At 41.5% G+C, this 17043-nt stretch overlaps 1 protein-coding gene across 1 annotated transcript; it reads right to left on the bottom strand.

Annotated features, from left to right (window-relative positions):
- Positions 1 to 14938: 14938 nt before the first annotated feature.
- On the bottom strand, positions 14939 to 15220 carry LOC122741579 (40S ribosomal protein S26-like). Its single transcript, XM_043985215.1, has one exon. The coding sequence runs from the start codon at positions 15218 to 15220 to the stop codon at positions 14939 to 14941; it is 282 nt and encodes a 93-aa protein (XP_043841150.1).
- Positions 15221 to 17043: the final 1823 nt, after the last annotated feature.

The raw sequence follows: 17043 nt of genomic DNA on the forward strand, positions 1-17043 counted from the left end.
AAATTATGAACTTTAAAAAATATGAGAGATACCTACAAATATGACTGTTTTCATATACAAAGAACAGAAAATGAGAATTACATATAAAAAGGATTCAGTTACATACAGCTTGTTGGTTCTTTAAAGTATGTAATTCATTAAGTGTTCTACCTTATTTAGAAAAAGGTATACTCAAATCATATCAGAAAATTTGTCTTGTACCTTTAATCTATCACCTCTTTCCAGAAGTGGGAGGTATTATTCATCACTGATCTTCTAGAATCATGGTTAGCCATTGTATCGATAATAGTTCTTAAATCTTTCAAAGTTGTTTTCCTTTATAATGTAAATATTTTATTTAATCAAGGTTTTAATGAATGTCTTGTTTTTCTTAAACATTTTGGGGGGTGGGGCAATGAGGGTTAAGTGACTTGCCCAAGGTCACACAGCTAGTGTCATGTGTCTGAAGCCGTATTTGAACTCATGTCCTCCTGAATCCAGGGCTGGTGCTTTATCCACTGCATCACCAACAGCCTCTTTCTTAAACATTTTGAAATGTGCACTAATGCTAGTTATGTGGCAACTTTGGGTGCAAAGTAATTATGAACATGGTTACCATAATAATGATGAGTATAATAACTATAATAATATTCATGAATAAAGGGCATTAGGCCCTCATTAACTTTCTAATTTGAATTATTATCCAATAATATCCTAATCTGCCTGCCTAGTTCTAGTCTTTTCTCTGTTTTATTTATTCTGCATACATTGCCAATTGATCTTTCTCATGCTTAGTTTTTTACATGTCATTTTACTGCTTGAGTCTTTAGTGGCTTCTGACTGCCTACTGATTAAAATCTAAAAGTTTTGGCCTGGATTTTAAGGCCCTTCACAATTTGATTTCACCCTATTTTGGGGGTGGGGTGGGGCAATGAGGGTTAAGTGACTTGCCCAGGGTCACACAGCTAGTAAGTGTCAAGTGTCTCAGGCTGGATTTGAACTCAAATCCTTCTGACTCCAAGGCCAGTGCTTTATCCACTGTGACACCTAGCTGCCCCCATCAACCTATTTTTCTGACTCATCTCATACTACTCCCATTCTGTGCTCAACATTTCAGCCAAACTCATGCCTCGATGCCTTTGATCATTTCATTATCATTATATCCCTTCCCCATTAATCTTTCTGTTGAAATTCTACCCATCCATCAAGCTTAAATTCTCTGTCTTTTTTCAGATAACACCAGCCAGAAGTAATCTCTCCCTACTCTGAGTTCTCATAGTACTTTGTGTCTCCCTTAAAGCACTTAACACATTCTATTTATGTATCATAATTGTTTCAGGACGTATCTTATCTCCTCTACTAGATTATAAACTCCTTTAAGACAGTTATTCTATTTTATCTAATTTTGTTTCTCCCTCAGTAATTAGCCCAAGACCTTCTGCATGGGAGGTACTCAGTAAATGTATACAGAATTTGTTGAATTTAATGGTCCATTTGAGTATAGTGTCACCTTGTGGCAAGCCTTGTACTGCATTCATTCAACAAATCTTATGGAGCACTTGCTATGTGCTGAGTACAGTGAAATATGACACAAAGAATATGGTTTTAGCTTTGAAGTTTACAAAGTAGTTGAAGAGATAAGAAATAAACACATGAGAATATAACTAACAATATAAGGCAATATATGAAAAATGTCAAATGAATGGTATAGACTGATATTACAGTGATTCCAGAGAATAGAAATTATTCTAGGTTGAGTTTGGTCAGGGGAGGTTTCACTGAAGAGGGAGGGCTTTGAAAAATGGGCAAAATTTAGATAAGTAGTGAGAAAATCAGGGAGATTCTTGTGAGGGAAGGACACAGGAATGGTGTAACTCACTGTATGCGATTGAGAACTCACAAGGAATGAATTCAGAGACAGCGAGTTACACCAGTCTGGTTGGACTGAAGGGTTTGTGTCACCGAAGGGTGGTCTCTCTCACCACAGCTGCTCGATTGATATATACATAAAGCTCAGATATGTCCACCTCAGTCTTTGTTTAAGAAGCTCCCGTGGTTCTCTGTTGCTTCTAGGATAAGATATAAATTCTTCTGTTTGGCAGATGGATGGTAGGGATAACCGACCTTTCAAAGATAGAATCGGCTGGAGTTGGCTAATGGGGCAGGGAAATGTTCCTTTTCTGAGTAATTGGACAATGAAAAAGGGAAGTTAGAAGGGGATACAGTTTTGGGGGAAGATAATGAAATTGGTTTCCAGCATTTTGGATTTTAAAAGGATCATTTATTGATATGGCATAGGTACTGATCATATGTAGAAGGGAAGTTATAAGAGATGAAGAAGAGGGTGGAGATGGACAGCAAGGAAGGAGAGCCCTTGAATCTCAGAATAATCTTACCCTTAATGAAGACAGCAAAGGAAAGTCAGAGAAAGGGACTGTGAAAGAGGGGGCAACAGGAATGAATGAATGTTTACCCAGTATAGTGCCCCCTTACCTGCTGAACCAGTAGAGGGCGATCTCTGCAGGATTCGGCTGACCCTATTCTTCCCAGGAAAAATACATCGGATACACAACAATCATCTTAGTGTTAACTGAGCTATCCAGGAATGGGGAAAGACACAGACCTGAAATGAAACAGCATATTTATTTGTTCAAACTAGGCTGAGGAGAAGTGTAAGACAGGAAAGTGGAGCAGAAGACAAATTAATAGAGGAGTCAAAGAACTCTTGGAGAGTACTATTCTTTCTTCCCTCTTTCCTGGGAGATGTGAGAATTGGAGTTGACAGTCTGCACTTATTTGGGTCTAGTTCCGGTCCCTTCTAGGGCTGGTCTTCTCTTCTTAATATTCCTAACCATGCCCAGGGTTCTCTCTTTTTATGAAAGAGCAGTCCTATCCTTCAAACCCCAACCTTTCCCTTCCCAACTCACTTACAGCTTGGAATGAGAGGAGACAGGAAACTGGAAACAGTATATTCTAGCTACAACGGGAAATCTCAAGGGGGCGGGAGAGGAAGGGAACTCAGAAACCCTGGAGTCTGGGACAGAGACAGGAAGTGCCTCTCTAGGAGCCAAGGTTTCTGTCATCTCAGTGGGAATAACCCTTTACTTTCCACCTGCCAAAGGGATAATTATGAATAGGAGGTAAAAATGGTTTTCATTTTTCACGTGAGCAAAAAAAAAAAAATCTGCTTACATTTTGACTTCTTTAAAAAGAGGAGTTGGAAGGTAGGGTAACCTGATTTATCAAACTGGAAAAGGGTACTTTGTAAAAACAATTAAAAAACCCCCAACAACCTAGGATTGCCAAACTCAAGTGCAAAAAACTACAGAAAAGAATGACAAGAGTTGATTCAATCCTGAGGGGACTTTTGTACTGTACATAATTTTAACAACAGAATAAATGTCTAACAAAAAACAGTTAAGACCCAATCTTGTCCTAAAAAAAAACAACCCAAAAAACCCCAACTTGTCCTGTGGTCCAAAAGAGCCAAGAGATAACAAACATCCAGAGACAGTAAGGCATTGCGTCATATGCTTGGAAAAAAATTTTTTAATGCAAAAATCTTTCAATTTTGCCATTTTTTCCCTTGCATTTTTGTTCTCCAAGTAGGGATAGCTGTTCTTTCAGTGCCTTTGAGGTTTTGGGCTCTCTATCTCTCGTTTTTAAAATCCTTTTTTTTGGGTGGAGCAATGAGGTTAAGTGACTTGCCCAGGGTCACACAGCTAGTGTCAAGTGTCTGAAGCCGGATTTGAACTCAGGTCCTCTTGAATCCAGGGCCAGTGCTTTATCCACTGTTCCAACCAGCTACCCCTCTGGGCTCTCTTGATTTGGTTTTTAGGCTAATTAGGTTTTTAGGTGGGGGGGGAACAATGTTTAGTCTCACTACACTACCCCATATTCCAGAGCCTTTTCAAGTGTAAATTGTGTATGTGTTTGATAGACACTACAGATACATAATGAGCTGGGTCCAAAATTGAATAGGAAGAGGGAGAACTGGATTACATCATGGAAATTGCAGAGGTTACAATTATCCTAAAATTTACCAATCAAATCTAAAAAGCATTTCTTAAGCACCTGCCATGTACAAGACCCTGCTGGGCATTGGGAATACTAGTACAAAACAGCAATTGGTTCCTGCCTTCTGGGAGCTTACATTCTACAATGTAACTATAAACCAATAAATACATACTTGAGCATTGGAGGAAGAAGGAAAGAGCGTTAATGGGGGAATCAAGAAAGATTTCTCATAGGAAGTGGCAGAGGAGTTGAGCCTTGAAGGACACTAGGGAAGAGGGGCCAGAAGGCTTTCTAGCTACTTGTGAAAGTCTTTGAAAAGGTCAGAGATGGAATGTCATGTTTGGAGAATGGCAAGTAGACAAATTGGTTAGAGCTTAGTTGGTAAAAGAGGTGTAATGAGCAATAAGCCTGGACAAGTAGGCCAGATTTTGAAGGACTTTAAATAACAACAGAGGATTTTGTCATTTTAAAGACAAGAGCCACTGAAGGCTCTGGAGCAGGGAGTCCTTTAGGAAGGTTCACTTTGGTAGCTCTGTGAAGGTTGGTTCTAGAGGGGAGAGGCTGGAAGCTGTTACAGGAGTTTAGGTAAGAGGTGAGAGTGCCATGGAGGGGATGGTCTAATAAGTAGAGAGAAGGGGACATGTTTGAGAGCTTTTGTGGATCTAGGATTGACAAGCCTAGGGAACTGATTGAATGGGGATGGAGAGAGTGAAGGAAAGAGAATAGTCAATGACAACTCAGAAGTCACAAACCTGAGTCCCTGGAAAGGCAGTGGTGCCTTTAATAGAGATAAGGAAGTTTGGAAGATGGATGAACATAGGATAGAAGATAATGAGACCCATTTTGGATATGATGATTTTGAGATGCTGATGTGAAATCTGGCTGGAGATGTCCAATAGGCAGTTGATACAAGATTGGAGGGTATATGGGGTGTTCAAGGAGGACTAGCGCCTCTGGTGTGAGGGCTTGCCAAGTCCTTTGCAGGGTTACTCAACCACTTTTGGAGTCTACCTGGAACTCAACTCTCATTTGTGGTTCCATGAAGCTGTACAGAGGCCACACTTCAGTAAACAGTCATGGCAGATGGGTGAAATCAGGTTGAGGGTAACCTCAGACCCTTCAGTGAGTCAGGGGAGCATATACCCCAAACATGTGAAGACTATCCCTGGAAGAATGGGCAGATGAAAACAATTTGTTCTAATGGCCTTCAGGTACTATGGAGCACTTAGTGCTTGGTCAGACATTGAAGACACCGTGTCATTTACTGCATCCTGGGCCATGGCCAGGGCCAGTTGCCCCTAGACTTTGATGAGTGGAAGAGAGAGTAAGGCTGACAACTTCGTGCAACTCTTCCTCTCTTAAATCGAGTTCATGAGCATGGCCAAACATCACCCCTTGATGTCATTGGTCTGCTTCAGAATTGAAGGACAAACAACAAGAAGATTGGAGATTAGGAAAAAGATGAGGATTTGGAAGATAATAATCAAATCAAGTAGGAAATATTTTTAATTTTTTTAAATAAACTTATTTATTTTTAACATTCTTTTATTTTTTGAGTTCCAGATTTTGTCCTTCCCTCCCAACCCTCCTCTACCCCCTGAAAAGGCAAGCAATATGATATCAATTCTACATGTGAAATCATGCAAAACATATTTCTGTGCTAGCTATGTTGCAAAAAAAAGGCCAAAAAAGCAAGAAAGCAAGAAATTTCATACCTCAGTTTGTACTCAGAGTTCATCAGTTCTCTTTCTGGAAATTTTTTTCTTTCTAGCATTTTTTCATCATGAGTCTTTGGAATTATCTTGGATCATTGTATTGATCCATTGTATAGTCAAGTCTTTCACAATTGATTGTCATTCCAATGTGACTGTTACTATGCACAAGGATCTCCCAGTTCTTTTCTCTTCACTTTGCCAGGTCACATAAGTCTTGCCATGATTTTTCTGAAACCACTCCCCTTGTCATTTTCAATAGCACAATAGTACTCTATCATAATCATATACCACAACTTTCTCAGCTGTTCCCCAATTGATGGACATCCCCTCAATTTCTAATTCTTGGGGGCAGCTAGGTGGCTCAGTGGATAAAGCACCAGCCCTGGATTCAGGAGGACCTGAGTTCAAATCCAGCCTCAGACACTTGACACTTATTAGCTGTGTGACCTTGGGCAAGTCACTTAACCCTCATTGCCCCACACAAAAAATTCTAATTCTTAGTTACCACAAAAAAGAACTGCTATAAATATTCCTTACATATAGGTTCTTTTCTGTTTTCATTGATATCTTTTGGATACAGACTGAGTTAGAGGTAATCCTGGGTCAAAGGGTACACTGTTTTATAGTCCTTTGAGCATAGTTCCAAATTATTCTCCAGAATGGTTGGACCAGTTCTCTACTCCATCAGTGGTTCATTAGTGTACCTTTCTCTCTGCCCCCCCCATTCCCTCCAGCATTTATCATTTCTGATAGGTGTGAGGAGATACCTCAGAGTTGCTTAAATTTTCACTTCTCTAATCAACAGTGATTTAGTGAATTCTGTCATATAACTATAAATAACTTTGATTTCTTTTTCTAAAAACTGCCTGTTCATATCCTATGACTATCAATTGGGGAATGGATTGGAAATCTTAAAAAAAAGATAATTAAATCTGTTAGAAACACAGGTTCAAAATCATTTCAATCTTGAAAAAGGGGTTGTGTCTGATTCTTCATGACCCCATTTGGGGTTTTCCTGGCAAAGATACTGGAATGGTTTGCCATTTCCTTCTCCAGACCATTTTACAGACAAGGAATTGAAGCAAACAGGGTTAAGTGACTTGCCCAGGGTTATGCAGATAGTAAGTGTCTGAGGCCAGATTTGAACTCAGGCAGATGAATCTTCCTGATTCCAAGCTCGGTATACTTTGCCACCTAGCTGCCCCAAGGAAAGGGGGTACTGTATCTCTTTATTTTTTTCTGTCCTAGTTGCCTGATTTTATTTTCTTTTTACATTTTTCTTTTTTATTATGAACTTAAGAAACATCAACAGACATTTTAATACACAAAGAACAAATGAGAATTGTATATGAAACTGTGAACTTTAGTCACATTGTTTTTTAAGTGCATATTAAATTGAGCATGATGGAAATAAAACTTCCCTGTCAGTGTCTCCTGAATCTCCTTTGTTCTGTTCCGTGTATTTTCCAGCCCCTTCATTTTACAGATGAAGTGACTGAAGCCCCACAGCAAGGTGATGCAGTGGATAGAGGGCCTGGAGAAGGAATACCCATACTGATCTCTTTAAATAAAGTCAATGTAAGTGTAATAGAAGATCCCTGAAGTGCCCCTGAGAAATTTTGATCTAAGACCCTACTATTTTCCCCAGATCTAATGTGGAGTGAAACCTTTAATTAGGAATAGGAATGGGACCTCTACCAATGTACCTTCTCTGCAACTTTGAAAGTTGCCTGCTGCACTGAGGCATTAAGTGACTTGGCCAGGGTTGCACAGCTACTGTGTGTGAGGGGTGTGGCTTGAACCCAGGTCTTCTCAACTCCAAGGCCAGATTTTTGTTCCCTAAGCTATGCTGTCTGCAGTTAAGACATAATACTAAGGGAAACGTTATTGAGTAATAAACACATTCTTGCCCTCATATACAAATGAGTGCAACCATCTCCAGACTCTAGGGGGCATATAATTAAATATATGTCCTTAATCCTCATTATTCTTTCAATAGTATATTGGAGGAGGGACAGTTACTTTGAACTCATGGCCCAGTAGTAAAAATATTAGGATGTAGTATTGTCTACTTTATTGGGTTGTGTGTATAACACTTCTCAGGACTCACTCTCTCAGAGCAAGGTCAGCTATATCTCAAAGACAGGATTCTAAGGTACCCCTGATAGTTTCAGGGTATCTTTCTATAATGCTGTTGACTAAAGATTTCACTCTGGTATGTTCCTCCCACCTAGTGCCTAAGTTCCATTTGACCAATTAATATCAATTAGCTTTTACAAAGGGATATTCTCTGCAAAGATATAGCAAAAAGAGAAGTATAAACATTTCTACACTTGGGGGCAGGAGTGGAGGGTAGCTTACTTTTCTATTGTCCCTAGGAGGGCACTTAGGTAGTGCAGTGAATAGAGAGCACTGGCCCTGAAGTTTGGAAGACCTGAGTTCAAATCTCACCTCAGATATTTACTAGCTATGTGATCCTGGGCCAGTCATTTAACCCCAATTGCCTCAAAAACATCTGGGACAGGGGGTAGCTAGGTGGCACAGTAGATAAAGCACCGGCCCTGGATTCAGGAGGACCAGAATTCAAATCTGACCTCAGACACTTGACACTAACTTGATGTGTGACCCTGGGCAAGTCACTTAACCCTCATTGCCCCGCCCTTTCCCCCCCCCAAAAAAAAAGAAAGAAAGAAAAAGCATCTGGGACCATCTCCAGTCATCCAGATATCTATCTTGCCATTTAACCCACATGGCTCTGGAGGAGAGAGTGAAATTGGTGACTTTCACAGCCCTCCCTCACTTAAATCCAATTCAGTGCAAGTCATGACATCACCCAAATGTCATGGTCCTCTTTGAGAACGAAGGACAAACAACAACAACAACATTATATATGGGAAGAATGGGCTTAAATTTAATGCAAATTCTGTATAGCACTCACCCCACCAAATGTGGCATAACTGATGGATAGATGAGTCTCCATCTCCGTTACTGCTGGACTGGGCAGGGCAGGTGACTCAGTTCTCTGCTTCATACTATCTGACTTCTGGAAAATGCTGCCTTGAATTCTAGCATCTAGACTTCTGATGGCTTGCTCTCCAAAACTTCTGAAACTCACAAGGTTGTAGCCATCTCGTCTCTTTCACCTAAAAGCAGGAAAGGACAGACAATTCCGAGACAGAAACAACAGCAAGGCTATCCACTCTTGGCTTCATGTTGGCTCTGGGTGACAGAGGGCTTGAGGCCCCTCCCCCCAGCAGCTTGGCCTCCTTAAATGACAGCCCCACCAGAGAAAAGAAGTGTTTTGACCAGTTAGTTCCTTGTGAATGTTCTCCTGGTTCTGGCTCCATAGTTGATCAAACAGCCTGCTACAGAATTTCTGCATATGCTCCAAAGTCCAATGTGGGGATTGTATCAACCAAGTATCCTGTGCATTCACCTAAGAATGAGAGGCTGTCCTCCCGCCTTTACATGGAGATGCCTCTTGGAGCAGGCTGGCATTTTGTTGAGAATCCTATGGCAGGCTGGAGATCTGAAGCCTCTGCCTTGAGTTCTGGGATCTTTAAGCTTCTGCCAGGATCCCTGGATGCCTGAATGCCATGGTGGGACTGCTCTCCATACTTTTGCCCTCCCAGCCTTTACCAAAGCCATCTCAAGGGTATGCATGACTACTGTTAGCAGGCCTGCTTTTTAAACTCCCCACCTCACTGGTGTTCTCACCTAAGGAATTCTGGGTCCAGCTAGTTTTTCCCATTGACCAATATTTTCTGGATCTCAGGGGAATCCTAGGGAATGAAGTCTGAGCACTTACTCCTCAGCTGTGTCTGTGTCAGAAATTTTGATGTCGTTGATTTGATAAAATAAGGAATTAATTTATAAGAGATGAACAATTTATTGATGTATGGCAGTAAGAGCATTGGAATAGGTGTCAGGGACTAGTATTCCAAGACTGTTCTGCCACTGTTTTCTCTGTGATTTAACCTTTTTGAGCCTGGCCTATTGAGATAACATAAACTCTCAGGTCCTTTGTGTGTGTGTGTGTGTGTGTGTGTGTGTGTGTGATTGGGGTAAAGTGACTTGCCCAGGGTCATACAGCTAGTAAGTGTCAAGTGTCTGGGGCTGGATTTGAACTCAGGGCTGGTGAATCCTGGGCTGGTGCTCTATCCAGTGTGTCACCTAGCTTCCTCTCAGGTCCTTTTTAGTAAACATTTCTGTGGTTCTGTGATTCTGTAATATGGTTGTACCTTCTGACATATGAAATATGGTAACTTAGCTCTGACACATTAAATGCCAACAGAGAACAAAGACTTAAGTGCTTTGTGCATATACAACACATAGTAAGTGGAGGGTCCATGTGACAGATATGACTTTTTTTTTTTGCAGGGCAATGAGGGTTAAGTGACTTGCCCAGGGTCACACAGCTAGTGTCAAGTGTCTGAGGCCGGATATAAACTCAGGTCCACCTGAATCCAGGGCTGGTGCTTTATCCACTGTGCCACCTAGCTGCCCCATGACTTCTTTCTTCAAAGAGTTTACAACCTAGTGAAACAAAACATCTTATATGAAACCAGTAATGTGGATTAAGTGCTCCAAGAAGGGAGAGATGACTGTGTTCTGACATGGTCAGAGAAGGCTTCATGAAAGATATGAAGTAGACTTTAAAGCAGAGTTGTCAAACCTGCAGCTGTAACACTCCCAAGTGTGTCCTGAACCAGATTAAAACATAATTGGGGGGGGGGGTGGCTAGGTGGCGCAGTGGATAAAGCACCGGCCCTGGATTCAGAAGCACCTGAGTTCAAATCTGGCCTCAGACACTTGACACTTACTAGTTGTGTGACCCTGGGCAAGTCACTTAACCCCCATTGCCCCACCAAAAAACAAAACAAAACAAAACACATAATTAGGAAATATTTAACAAAATAAATAAATATAATAAAACATAGATAATATTATGTTTAAAAACTGTCCATATGTAGCCCCTAGGAATGCTGATATCTGGATTAGTGGTCCCTGTTTCTATTTGAATTTGGCACCACTGCTTTTTTTGGGGGGGGGGGGTTTAAGTGAGGCAATTGGGGTTAAGTGACTTGCCCAGGGTCACACAGCTAGTACATGTTAAGTGTCTGAGGCTGGATTTGAACTCAGGTACTCCTGACTCCAGGGCTGGTGCTCTATCCACTGCGCCACCTAGCCGCCCTGGCACCACTGCTTTAAAGGATGGGCAGAATTGGAATAGTCTCCATAGGAGAAGGACAGTGTTCTAACAGGGTAAATATTTAAAACAAATCCATTGAGGCAGAAATGAACCCAGAATGAAGGCTAAGGAGGAGCTCTATGTTACTAACATTGAGTATGTGTATTGGGGAGGAATGCAAGGTCTCTAGTACAAAGGGCCTTGAATCTGAAGGGGCAAGCAATAGGAAACCATTGTAGGCCCTTGAACAGGTGAATAATATGAATAAAATGGTGTTTTAGGAAAGTAGTTTAGCAGCTGTATTGATTAGAAGGGAGAGACTAGAAATAAGAAAACCACTTGTAATCCAGGTGTGAGTTGGTTAATCCGTAGATTAAGACGGCAGAACTGAGAATAGAGAAAGGGCGAATCCAAGAGATATTTCAAAGGAAGAAATTACTTGGTTTATTGTGAATGGTAGAAAGTAGAGCTAATGGATGAAGGAAAGAAAAAGATAGATGACTCTCTAGGTTTCTGTCCTGGGGGTCTGGAACAATCACAGCTCTTATAGGGCTTTGCATATAAGAGATATTCACATAAGTTTTTGTTTTTTTTTTTTTGCGGGGGGGTGGGGGGGTTGTGAGGCAATTGGGGTTAAGTGACTTGCCCAGAGTATTCACATAAGTTTTGAATGATTGAATGGTGATACATTTGACAAAAATGAGATCCTTAGGAAAGGTGATCTAGTTTACTGTGAAAGATGATGCCCTTGCTCTACATGTGCTCTTCATCCCTTCCTTTCCCATCTTCTCCAATACAATGCAACTTCAATCTTCTCTTTCCCCCTTCTGATCTTTGACTTCTCCCTGTCTATTGGTTTCCTCCGTTTCCTTCAAACATGTGAAATGTCTTTACTCTGGCTTCAACTTTCTAAGGGCTGGGCCTGTTACATTCATCTTCTCTACTGCATTGGAAGGAATTTTCACTGGCTGTGTTTCTTTCCATTAGGAAGGGGTAGGAGTGGTGTGTGTCATTTCCCCATGACTAGCATGTCAGTTCCTTTTAACCACTTAACATGTAGCTTTTACAAAGGGATATTCACTTCACAGGTATACCAAGAACAAATATACAAACATACACTCCCAGCTTTGGGGGCATAATCTCCTCTATAGTACTTTGGTCTTGGCGGGGGGAAGGGATTAGGGTTATAATGTAGTTAATTTCTTGTGAGGAAATATTGGTCCTACCAAGTTCAAGTTCAAAGGTAGCAGTATCACTGCTAGATGAGTCCTTCTATTGGGCTAGGTTCTCAAAGCTCACTCTCCAATGCTAGGTGGCAATCATGCCTGGATTCTGACTTCCAGATTCATGTGGCTCCCTCTGATGACCAAATTGGAGGCTCTGTTTCTTGTACCTAGAACAGAAAAAAAGGAATAAAAAGTTCAAAGAGGTCCCATTTCTCAGGGGCCTTTCTGGTCTTAGATGGAGCAAGGATCCATGATCCTTCTTCCCCTTACAACCTAATTTCTCCCTAGACACTGTCACACCCCCTGGGTGCAGCTGAAGACAGTGCTGCACAGAGGTTGTAGCTGAAACTGACAGGTCTTTTTTGAATGTCTTTAAAGCTAATCAGAGAACCTCCCTTCACTATGTGGTTAGCTAACCAGAACCGGTTACTCAGTGTTCTAGTCTAGTGGTATTATACTCAAATAGAAACAGAGACCACTAAACTATACATATGGATCCCTTCAGGCCACATATTGACTTAGAAAACCACATATGAATGTGATCGATGTTCTATTGTATTTTTATTTATTTTGTTAAATATTTCCCAATTATATTTTAATCTAATTCAGCATTGAGTGCTCTGGTCCATCCAAGACATTTCCTTTATACAGCATCATAATTCTCCCAGAAGGATCTACCTATCTTTGTCCTTGTGAAGATGATATCCAAGTCGCTCTATAAATGAGCCAGAGCGCCCCATTATACATATGCACAAGTCTCCCCAGTCCTAAAAGACCTGCAGCAGATTTTGCTCACCTCTCATACTATCCTCTCTCTCCTTCTTTTCTAAGCCAAATTCTTTTTAAAAAAAGCTGTCAGTATTCATTGCCTCTACTTCTCCTCTCCTCAACCTCTTACAATCTAGTTTTTTGACTCCACTCAACTTAAATTGTTTTCTCTAAAGTCATACCATAGTTGTCACATTTGATGGCTTTTCCCTAGTCCTCACCCTTATTGATTTATCTCCTTGATTTAATGTTGTTGACCACACTCTCCTCCTGGACACTATTTTCTCAGGGATTTAGTAATAGTCCTCTCTTCTGGTTCTCTTTCTACCTGTCTGACCACTCTTTCTCAGTATCATCTGCTGGCTCATCATCTGTATCCTATTCAATAATTGGGGGTGTTCCTCAAGGTTTTGAGATGGACTCTTCTTTTTTCTCTATATTTTTCTCTTTTGATGACCTCACCAACCCCCATTGTTTTGATTACTACAGATTGTTTTGATGAGTCACAGATTGATATATGTAGCCCCAGTCTTTCCTTTGAATTTCAGTCCTAGACCACCAGTTACCTATAGGAAATTTCAAACTGGATATTCTGGAGACAAAGCATGTCCATGATATTTTCTTTGCTCCTCAAACTACTCCCTTCCAAACTTCCTATTTGTTTAGAAGGCATGACTAACCTTTCAGCCTACTGTGTTCTTAACCATAGTGTTATTCTCTTTCTCTCTCTCTCTCTCTCTCTCTCTCTCTCTCTCTCTCTCTCTCTCTCTCTCTCTCTCTCTTTTTGAGGAGCAGTGAGGGTTAAGTGACTTGCCCAGAGTCACATAGCTAGTGAGTGTCAAGTGTCTGAGGCCAGATTTGAACTTGGGTCCTTCTGAATCCAGGGCCAGTGCTTTATCCACTGCACCACCTCGCTGCCCCAGTAGTGTTATTCTTGATTCCTCATGCTCCTTCATTTACTATAGCCAATCAGCTACCAAATGTTGTTCTTTCTACTGCCACATCTCTACATCTGGTCCCTTCTCTTAGGGGCAGCTGGGTGGCACAGTGGATAGAGCACCGGCCCTGAAGTTGGGAGGATCTGAGCTCAAATATGGCCACAGACTCTTACTAGCTGTGTGACCATTGGCAAGTCACTTAACCCCAATTGCCTTAAGCATGCAGGGCCATCTCCAGTCGTCCTGATTTATACCTTGCCACTGATGGCAAGATGATGACCCAGATGGCTCTGGAGGAGAGAGTGAGGTTGGTGACTTTGCACAGCTCTCCCTCACTTAAATCCAATTTACTGCAAGTCATGACATCACCCCAATGTCATGATCCTCTTTGAGAATTAAGGACAAACAACAACAATATTCATACAGCTACAACTTTAGTTAAGGCCCTTATCACCCCTCACTAGGTGATTGCAGTAACCCCTAATTATTCTCCCTGCCTCAGGTCTTCCTCTATCCTCCACATTGCCACTAAAATGATTTTCCTTTAAGCACAGATCTGACCATTTTACTTTCCTATTCAATAAACCCCAGTGACTTTCAGTTGTCTGTAGGATCAAGTATAAGCTTAGTTTTTCTTTTTTCTTTTTTTTTTGGGGGGGGGGGCAGAACAGTGAGGGTTAAGTGACTTGCCCAGAGTCACACAGCTAGTAAGTATCAAGTGTCTGAGGCTGGATTTGAACTTAGGTCCTCCTGAATCCAAGGCTGGTGCTTTATCTATTGTGTCACCTAGCCAACCTAGCCACCTCCTTCTGCTTAGGGTTTTTTGTTGTTGTTGTGTTTTTTGGGGTTTTTTTTTGGTAAAGCATGTCTGAGTCCGTATTTGAACTCAGGTACTCCTGAATCCAGGGGCAGTGCTTTATCCACTGTGCCACCTAGCTGCCCCTTCTGCTTAGTTTTTTGTTTTGTTTTAAGGTAAACCAACCATTTTATTTTCCTCTGATTAGTTCAGGAATTTTGATAGGCAGATACATCTTTACATTGGCTTTGGAGGGGGCCTGGGGGCAGCATCAGCAGGTCTCAAGCGGGGTGGGGTGTCCGATCCTTTCATGCCTCACGAAACCGATTGCTCACTACCTTGCTGTGGATCGTGCAGCTCACACAGTAATGCAGTTTCACATACAGTTTGGGGAGCACATAAGAGTCGAAAACACTGGGCTCAGAGATGTCCCAGACTGCTGCGGCTTCCACGAAGTTGCGGATGATGAACTTCTTGATGGCCTTGTCCTTGGGCATGCAGCAGGTGCAGTTGGTGCAGCGGAGGGGCTGCACGTGGTCATGGCCCTTGCCCTTTTTGGCGCACCCATTGTTCCTCCTCTTCTTGGTCATCTTGTAAGTCAGAAGCTGAAAAAGGCTCTGCTTAGCTTTTAAAGCTTTTCTTTCACAATTTGTTCCCAATGTATCTTTTCAGCCTTATTGGACATTCTTCCTCATCCCAACCAAAGTGGCCTTCTCTTTACTCCACATTCACAGCACTCCATCTTTTGTGTCCATGCCTTCGCACTGGCTGTCCCCAATACCTGAATCGTGTTCCCTCCTCACCTCCACCGTATAGAATCCCTCTCCTTTTTTAAGACATAGTTCAAGTGCCATCTTCATAATTAAACCTTTCCTGATCCTTCCCCCACCATATTGCTAGTGACCTCTCTCTCAAACTACTCTGTATTTAACTAATATTTATTCTATAAATATATATACTTGTGTCCTTCATTAAAATGTAAGTTCCTTTTGAATATGGATTGTTTCATTCTTTATATTATTATCCCTAGATGCATAACTATTTGTTGATTAGTTGATGGTGGAGTCACTTTAGGACAAATCGAGGTACAGGTGACAAGAATATATTTATAGAAGACACCCAGTGTCATGTTGGTGGTCAGAAATATGGGTACATGGGGTATGCACAGATTTCCATGACCTGAAACAGTTGGAAAAAACCCTTTTGTAGGCGAAGGTTTCTGAACACAAGAGTGACCTGATAGAAATGTTGTTTTAGGCAATTTAATGTGACTAAAGGTACTGGACAATTGGAGCCCAGAGAACTGGTAGGAGGAAGAGACAGACAGGTATCAATTAGGAGGCCAATGTGTAATAGTTGGGGTGAAAGATAATGAGAATATAAACTAGAATTGTAGAATCTCACACTTGGATGAGACCTTACAAGTCATCGAGGACAATCTCCCACCCCATGTAGTAATCCCCTTTGTAGCATCCTTGATAGGTGGTCCTTAGAAAGTTATGATTAAGGGAGGGCGGCTAGGTGGCACAGTGGATAAAGCACGGGCCCTGGATTTAGGAGTACCTGAGTTCAAATCCGGCCTCAGACACTTTATACTTACTAGCTGTGTGACCCTGGGCAAGTCACTTAACCCCAATTGCCTCACTAAAAAAAAAAAAAAAAAAAAGAAAGTTATGATTAAGGAAATGGGCTTAGAAAGAAAAAAGGTGGGTTCAATAAACTTTATGAAAAAAGACTTCATGGCACTAATAAGAAGTGGAGGGAAAGAAGGAAGCAAGAAAAGATAACAATCTGAAGTACCAGGAGGAGCAGGAGGAGGATGTCATTAAAAGAAATAGGGAAGGGGGCGGCTAGGTGACGCAGTGGATAAAGCACGGGCCCTGGATTCAGGAGTACCTGAGTTCAAATCTGGCCTCAGACACTTGGCACTTAACTAGCTATGTGATCCTGGGCAAGTCACTTAACCCCCATTGCCCCGCAAAAAAAAAAAAATAGAAATAGGGAAGGGGGCAGCTAGGTGGCACAGTGGATAGAGCACTGGCCCTGGATTCAGGAGGACCTGAGTTCAAATTTGACCTCAGACATTTGACACTTACTAGCTGTGTGACCCTGGGCAAGTCACTTAACCCCCATTGCCTCATGCCAACCCCCCCCCCCCCAACTGAAATCCATATGACCCTAAGGGTAGGAGAGTGAGGAAAAATAGTTTTGGAAATGAAGGTGATAGGTAGGGAAAGAAAAGATATTAGTAAAACATTTTTGAAATTGTATGTTGCTGCTTCAACCACCTAAATAACTAGCTGGGAATCTACACAGCTGAGAGGATTATTGAGGGCCTGTTCTTTCAAGAAGGTAACTTCTCTTACGGTATAAGAGTCTGGGGTATAGGCACAACATGATTCCTAAAAATGAG

Source organism: Dromiciops gliroides, chromosome 1, assembly GCF_019393635.1.
Source record: "Dromiciops gliroides isolate mDroGli1 chromosome 1, mDroGli1.pri, whole genome shotgun sequence".
NCBI lineage: Eukaryota > Metazoa > Chordata > Mammalia > Microbiotheria > Microbiotheriidae > Dromiciops > Dromiciops gliroides.